At 59.4% G+C, this 8,336-nt stretch overlaps 1 protein-coding gene across 1 annotated transcript in view; it reads right to left on the bottom strand.

The window, feature by feature from the left end:
* The window catches only part of KLHL12 (kelch like family member 12), a 29,459-nt gene continuing 21,123 nt past the window's right edge, over positions 1 to 8,336 (bottom strand). The window contains 4 exon segments of the mRNA XM_054395856.1: positions 1 to 155; positions 1,141 to 1,327; positions 4,995 to 5,093; positions 6,053 to 6,211. Coding sequence (XP_054251831.1) covers positions 29 to 155; positions 1,141 to 1,327; positions 4,995 to 5,093; positions 6,053 to 6,211 — 572 coding nt within the window. The 3' untranslated portion in view covers positions 1 to 28.

Genomic DNA, 8,336 nt, shown 5'->3' with positions numbered 1-8,336 from the left:
AGAGCATCCTCTGTGAGCTTCCCCCAGGTCACTTCTCCCGGAGGACGCAGACCCCAGCGTCGCAGCGCTGCATGCCCAGCGAGGTCACCACCTCCCAGCTGTCAATGATGGGATCGTAGCACTCGATGCTGCTCAGCAGGGAGTTGCCATCATACCTGCAGGGACAGAAGGCTGGAGGTGAGGGACACTGCTAAAGGAAGAGGTTGAAGCACTGAGCCCTTGCTGGGAGGCTGGGCAGCTGCCTACAGCAGGAGTGGTCTGAAATGAACCTACTGCATCAGGCTCCCTTCTGCTGCCTGCTGCTGCTCTCCTGCCTTGGCTCTGGACCATCAGGCTGCCTGTTTGGGCTAGGCATGGCTGTTGCAGCCACTGCTCTGAGGGCAGCTGCTGAATGCCTAGCAGAGGGCATGGGATTGTGAAATACTTTCTAGCTGACCAACTGCACGCTGTGGGGAGCAAACCAGTAACATTCCATGGGCGCCAGGAACATCATCCTCACCTTGGCACCCTTGGACTGGAACAAGCTGCAGAAGTCACCTCCTTGGCTTGCTGGCACCTCTCATTGGGAAAAGATTGTAGCTTGTATCTGTGGTTGGGCTTTATTGGTTATATGTTTATCTGACTGATAACAGAGAGTATAGAAACAGCCACTCTGAAGTATAGAGTGGCCTGGGGGGGGGGTCAGGGCTGTTAGGGACTTCTGCTTCTGTTAGTTAGCTTCTTCTGGCTGGGGCTTCAGGGTAGGGATGCTGCTGGGGATATGCTCAGGATTTCTCCTTCTGTTAGTTAGCTACTGTGGTGAGGGCTTTGGTGTAGGGATTGCTGCTGGGGATATGCTCAGGACTTCTGTTAGCTGCTTCCTCCATCAAGGGCTCCTGCTGCTAAGGACATTGAGACTCTAATCTTGGGGATACCACACCACAGTAATAAAGGACTTCTGGGACTCTGCATGTCTGGACCTCACTGCTAGACGGCCATGGGGCTCATGCTTCACTTGTCACCCAGTAGCCCCTGCAGCGGGGGAACAACACTGGGTGGCCCTGGGCTGTCACCCACACAGCCCAGAGGAGAGTGCAGCTGGAGCAGGGCAGCAGGCGGGGCCTCCTCAGCTCCCCCCAGGCGCAGCCCCCAGCCCCTCACCCCGCGATGGCGTAGAGCCTGCCCCGCAGCACGGTGGCACCGACGTAGCAGCGTGGGGTGGTCATGCTGGTGACGGCGCTCCAGGAGTCCGTGCGGATGTTGTAGGCCTCCACCGAGGAGAGGTGCGCGGTGCCGTCGAAGCCTCCCACCACGTAGATGTGGTCGTTCAGCAGAGCCACGCCAGCCCCTGCAGGGACAGCAGATGGCGCAGTCAGGCTGTGAGCCGTGCCCAGGGCCACTCAGCCAGGTCTGAGCCCCCTCGGGAGGCTTTCCTGTGCTCCCTGGGAAGAGCTGCCGCAGCCTGCTGGCTCCTGCTCTGTCTGCACCCAGTGCTGCTCAGTCCTGGCAAAGGGGCACCGAGCAGCACTGCAGCATGTGGCAGATGTTCACCTAGCTCTGCTGCTGGGCAGCTGCCTGGCACTGTCACCACTGAGAGGTTCCTCTGCTGGTTCGGGCTCCCTGATCTCACCCAGCCCCTGGGAAGCTGGAGCAGAGATTTCTTTAATGTTGCTCCCCTGGGAGGCAGGGAAGGCAGCAGTGAGGTCTCCTGCTCAGGCACAGCCATTCTCACAAGCAGGCAGCTGGCCCAACTGTGAGCTTCTGACAGCAGCAACAAATAAACCTCTGCCAGCCTCTGCTCCTCACCAGGTGAAGCACCAAAGAGCACAGCAGGAAACAGTGCAGGTGGTGGCCTCAGGTGCTCCTGCCAACAGCTGCTGCTGTCTGGGGCTGTACCTGGTGAGCAGAGGACAGCCTGTTGGGCTGCTGCCATCAGCAGGGAACTGCTGCACTGATAAACATCCTGCAGGAAACAAGCCTGCAGCTCCTGGGCAGTTCCCTCTGCAAACTCCAAGAGACTTTCTAAGAGCCTTTACTAAAGTCAGAGACTTTCTGTTCCACTAAATGCAACCTCACTTGCACTGTGTCCTGCTCAGCGCATCAAAGCAGCTGGTGCCAAGCTGCCCCAATGGCCTCTCTGACAGTTTCAGTGAGGAAGACTTTGGCCAGACCAAGGCCTCATCAGGAAAGCTGGCTCTAGGCCAAGGTTTCTGAACTGTGGTCTACCTCCAGAATTACCCTAAGAGATAGGAACAAGGAAGAGAACATTTCTAAATAAACCCAAGATTAGTGTTAGTCCTGGCGTTGGTCTGCATGCAGACAGCTCTGGAGAGTGTCAAAGCCTTGCAGCAGCAGAAGTCCTACAGTGTCCAAGGTGTCACAGAATGCTAGGAGACTTCCAGTACCTGAAGGGGCCTACAAGAAGGATGGACTGTGGGGACAGGACCAGGGACAATGGCTTCAAACTAGAGCAGAGCAGATTGAGATTGGATGTGAGGAACAAGTTCTGCACCAGGAGGCTGCTGGAACACTGCAACAGGTTGCCCAGGGAGGTGGTTGAGGCCCATCCCTGGAACTATTCAAGGTGAGGCTGGAGAGGGCTCTGGGCAGCCTGATCTGGTGGAGGATGTCCCTGCTGAGTGCAGGGGGTTGGACTGGGTGAGCTTTGGAGGTCCCTTCCAACCCAGATCCTTCTGTGATTCTGTGAGTTGGAAGGGACCTCTGGAGATGATCAAGTCCAAGCCCCCTGCCAAGGCAGGGTCACCCAGGGCAGGTCACCCAGGAACATGCCCAGGGCACCAGGACAGGTGGACTGGAACTAAGAGCAGGAAGGAGGCTGAGTGCAGCTGGTGGCTGAGCTGTCCATGGCTGGGGCTGTTAGCAACACAGAATGGCAGCAATGTGCCATAGGGGCCAAGAGGCAATGGGAGCCTGGGGGGCATTCAGAGCGTGTCCAGCAGATCCAGGGAGGTTCTCCTCCTCCCCTCTACTCTGCCCTGGTGAAACCTCACCTGCAATACTGCATCCAGTTCTGGGCTCCCCAGTGCAAGAGGGACAGGGAACTGCTGGAGAGAATCCAACAGAGGCTACAAGGATGCTGAAGGGCCCAGAGCACTGCCTGGGGAGGAGAGGCTGAGAGCCCTGGGGGTGGTTAGTCTGGAGACGAGAAGGCTGAGAGGGATCTGATCAAAGTCTATCAGTAGCTGAGGGCTGGGGGTCAGGAAGGAAGGGACAGGGCCAGGCTCTGCTCACTTGTGTCCTGGGATAGGACAAGAGGCAATGGATGGAAACTGCAGCACAGGAGGTTCCACCTCAACATGAGGAGGAACTTCTGCACTGGGAGGGTCCCAGAGCCCTGGAGCAGGCTGCCCAGAGAGGTTGTGGAGTCTCCTTCTCTGGAGCCTTTCCAGCCCTGTCTGGATGTGTTCCTGTGTGACCTGTACTGGATTCCATGCTCCTGCTCTGGCAGGGGGTTGGACCTCCAGAGGTCCCTTCCAACCCCTAACATCTGTGATAAGCCTGGGCCAAGGAATGTTCTTGGGCACAGCCCTGTTGCAGATCTCAGTGCTCTAGGTCACAGCCCTGAGGAAGGAACCTGTCTGGGCCAGTGCTGGGCTGAGAGCCTAACAATGCTCCTGGCATGCTCACAGTACTTAGGAGCCTGCTCAGAGAGCTGAGGCTCTGCCACCAGCAGCCTCCAAGTCTTGTGGGAAGCCAGCATGGATCTGGGAAAAGCTGCTTCTAAATGGGGAAAACCCCTGAGCTCCCTGCTTCTGCTTTTGTCTGAAGCCTCCTCCTCCTCTGGGGCACACAACAGAGCCCTGGGCAAAGCTGTCTCCTCCTTCAGCTTCCTGGAGGTCCATGGGCAGGTCCTGCAGGCTGCCTCTGACACAGGAAACCCCAGGGGTTTTCTCCTGTGTTTGAAGGTTGGGGTCCTCCTGGGTATGGAATGTGACCAACTTCTAAATCCAATCCTTCCTTGGCATCTGGGAAATGCTTCCCAGCCCACACTTCACAGCAACAGGCCTCTCACAGCAGTGATTTGAATGATTTCCTATTTAAAGCTTGGGGGTTTGGTGTCACTGCAGGAAAGCTGAAATGCTTCAAGAACAGAGTCCAGCTTGAACTGGTACCCAGCACTGCTGTTTAAAGAGGAACACAGCAGCAGAGAAGGACCAGGCAGTGCTGCCTGGGCTGACTGCAAAGGGCAGTTACAGCAGGGAAAAGAGCAAAAGCAGCTTCAGAAGGGCCTCTAAGTGCAGCAGAACCACTCCAGTGAGAGCCACAGAGCTGTGCAGCACTGAGGCACAGGTGGCTGAGCAGGGCCACAGCTGCTGGGCAGCACAGCCAGGAAGGTCTGGGGCAGGTGGCCTGAGGTGCAGAGCACACAGGAGCTGCAGGAGCTCCACAGGGACTCCTTGGAGAAAGGAGGAAAGCTGAGACAGGAAGGTACTTCAGAATGAGGACTGAAGGTGGATCTGTCTCCTAGATGCAGCTGCCAAAGCTAAAGCTCAGCTGAATGGCAAGCAGCAAAGGCTGGGGGCTGGCAGGGGATAACCAATGTGCTGCATTACCACACTTCAAGTCATTAGCTAAGGCTGTCACAGTGTGACCCTGCTCTGGCAGTGCTGCTCTGCTCTCCTGCTGCCCCCACAGCTGAGGTGAGGAGAGGAGCAGCCTGCAGGAGCCTTTGCAGTGCCCTGTGCAGCTGACTTAGCAAAGTGTCCCAATCTCTTGCACTGTGGGCTGCACTTTGTGCCTCCAAGCCAGGCACTGCTCCTAGGTACTGAAGTCCCACAGATTTCCTCTCCCTTCCTGTCACCTACACACACCTTAGCATGCGGTGGGGACCAGGCCCTTGGGGAGTTCAGTCAGCATGTCCTAAATTCACCCTTCTCAAGCCAAACCACCTGCAGGGGTGAGCCTCCAGCCCCAGGCAGCAGACCAAGCCAGCAGTGGTTGCTTCCTCAGTGCAGCCCAAACCTCCCCGAGCTCCAGGCACTGTGGGCTCTCACCTGAGCGCTTGGTGGCCATTGGGGTGACATTTGTCCAGTGTCCTGTGTGGGGATCATACCTCTCCACAGAGTTCAGAATGTTCAGCCCATCATAGCCACCTGAAACAAAGCACAGGAGCAAGCCATGGCACTTCTGGTACACAGCCTTAGCACAGCCTCACCCTGCAACTGGCAGCACAGAGAGGATCTCTGCAGCTGGCAAGAGCCAGAGCAAGCTCTGCCCCTGCACTGCCCAGGCCATCCCCTCTCCAAACCAGCACAGCCAGGCTGGCACTGCACTGCAGGACACAGCTGATGCCCATGCTGGTGCTGTCTTGCTGAAGCAGATGTGCAGCTCCCAGGCCTGGCACTGGCTCAGCTCTGTGTGCTGCAGCCCAGCTGATGCCAGGAAGCCACAGCAAGTGTAGGCTGGGAGCTCTCAAAGAGCTGTTCCATGAGAGGGCACCAGGAAACCTCATTGTGCAGCTCCAGCAAAGGAGCAGTGTGCTGGCATCTGCCTTGGGAGACAGAGTGAGGAAGAGGACTTTGGGAGATGGAAGTGAAACCCTCAGACCATCTGTGAGTGCCCAGGAACAGGACTGCAACAGACATGGGTACAGTGCTGAGCTGTTCTTCTCTGGGCCCCAGAAAGTGCACCTCCAGAACAAGCTTACTGAAGCCTTCAGTAATTGGCCTGGGGCTGTGAAAGTGAAATGAGTGCCACAGGAGGGAGCTGGGATGGCTCAGGAGACGTTTCTGGAGCACTGCAGCCAGCATGGCTGTGTGTGGAGCAGAGGCAGCCCCTGCCCTGCAGCTGCCTGCCTCACATTCACAGTGCTTTAGCCACTGCCCAGTGCCCACAGGGGTCATCCCTGCTGCTTCAGCCCCCCTGCAACACTGGCTGATGTGCCCAGCTTGCTCCTAGCAGCATTCCCTGCAGCAGCTCCAGCCAAAGCCATGGTGGTGGCAGTGGTGCCAAGAGGTGTGGTGCCCAGTGCCCACTGAGGTTAAACTCCTAACCTGCGCGTGACAGGGTTGGCTGTCCCTGCAGAGTGCCCAGAGGTGCCAGGGGTACCTACCCAGGCAGTAGATGACTCCATTAGCCACCACCAGCCCCGCTCCTTCCCGAGCTGTCTGCATGTCCCCCAGCATGCTCCACTGGTCGATGTTGGGGTCGTACCGCTCCATGCTGGTGTGCCGCCGGCTGCCGTCGAAGCCTCCGGAGACGTAGATCATGTCTGCAGGGTGAGACACAGCCTGCACTCAGCCAGCCAGGCCCCAGGCACTTGGAGCAAGAAGGCTCCCACAGAAGGAGCAAACCTACACCATGGGCGGCAAGGCACAGGAGCTGCCATGGGGCGTGGCATGTTTGGAGCCAAGGCAGAGCAGGCTCCTCTGGCCGGCTCCCAGACCAGTTCACCCACCCAGACCCCAGACCAGTTCACCCACCCAGACCCCACAGACCACCCACCCAGACCCCACAGACCAACCACCCAGACCCTGAGACCACCCGCCCACACCCCGCACACCAACCACCCACACCCCGCACACCACCCGCCCACACCCCGCACACCAACCACCCACACCCCGCACACCACCCGCCCACACCCCGCACACCAACCACCCACACCCCGCACACCAACCGCCCAGACCCCGCACACCAACCGCCCAGACCCTGAGACCACCCACCCAGACCCCGCACACCAACCGCCCACACCCCGCACACCACCCGCCCACACCCCGCACACCACCCGCCCAGACCCCGCACACCAACCGCCCAGACCCCGCACACCACCCGCCCACACCCCGCACACCAACCGCCCACACCCCGCACACCACCCGCCCAGACCCCGCACACCACCCGCCCACACCCCGCACACCACCCGCCCACACCCCGCACACCACCCGCCCACACCCCGCACACCAACCGCCCAGACCCCGCACACCAACCGCCCACACCCCGCACACCACCCGCCCACACCCCGCACACCACCCGCCCACACCCGCACACCAACCGCCCAGACCCCGCACACCAACCGCCCAGACCCCGCACACCAACCGCCCAGACCCCGCACACCACCCGCCCACACCCCGCACACCACCCGCCCACACCCCGCACACCAACCGCCCAGACCCCGCACACCAACCGCCCACACCCCGCACACCACCCGCCCACACCCCGCACACCACCCGCCCACACCCCGCACACCAACCGCCCAGACCCCGCACACCAACCGCCCACACCCCGCACACCAACCGCCCAGACCCCGCACACCACCCGCCCAGACCCCGCACACCACCCGCCCACACCCCGCACACCAACCGCCCAGACCCCGCACACCACCCACCCAGACCCCGCACACCAACCACCCAGACCCTGAGACCACCCACCCAGACCCCGCACACCAACCGCCCACACCCCGCACACCACCCCCAGCAGCCCTCAGCTCTGCTGCCTGCTGAGGTGCAAGGGCACTTGCACACCCCACGTGTTCTCTCCATGCTGCACAACCTGAAGCACTGCCATGGCCAAACCCTGCCTGTCAGCAGGGTCATGTCAGCACCTCCCCAGGGTAGATGCTCAGAGGGTCCAAACACACAGGCAGTAAAAGCAAACAACCCCAAAAGACAGGCTTGGGGCAGCAAGGGACAGGCTGAATAGGAGCCAGCAGTGCCCAGGTGGCCAAGAAAGCCAAAGGCATCCTGGCTGGGATTGGCAATGCTGTGCCCAGCAGGAGCAGGGAGGTGATTGTCCCTCTGTGCCTGGCACTGCTGAGGCCATACAAGAGAGATGTGGAGGTGCTGGAGCCAGGGCAGAGGAGGGCAAGGAAGGGGAAGGGGCTGGGGAATAAATTTTGTGAGAAGCAACTGAAGGAGCTGGGGATGGTTAGTTTGAGGAAGAGGAGGCTGAGGGGAGACCTCACTGCTCCCTCCAGCTGCCTGAAAGGAGGTTGTGGATAGGTTGGTGCTGGTCTCTGCTCACAGGTCCTTAGTGACAGAACAAGAGGGAATGGCCTCAAGCTGCAGCAGGCCAGGGTTAGGCTGGACAGTAGGAGGAATTTTTACACAGCAAGAGTGGTCAGACACTGGCACAGGCTGCCCAGGGAGGTAGAGTCACCAACCCTAGAAGTGTTTAAGGGTCGTTTGGATGTGGTGCTTGGGGATATGGCTCAGGAGTGAACTTTTCAGAGCAGGGTCAGTGGTTGGACTTGGTGATCCCAGGGGTCTTTTCCAAAATGAATGACTGTGATTCTGTGATCACGGGACAGGCCTGGGACACCAAAGGACTACTCCTATCTCAGGAACCCAGTTCAGGCAGTGCTTTCCCAAAGCTGACAGCCTCAAAGCAGATGCACTCCTACC

This window comes from Indicator indicator, chromosome 35 (genome assembly GCF_027791375.1).
Source record: "Indicator indicator isolate 239-I01 chromosome 35, UM_Iind_1.1, whole genome shotgun sequence".
Taxonomy (NCBI): Eukaryota; Metazoa; Chordata; class Aves; order Piciformes; family Indicatoridae; genus Indicator; species Indicator indicator.
This window is presented reverse-complemented; position numbering and strand designations above follow the sequence as displayed.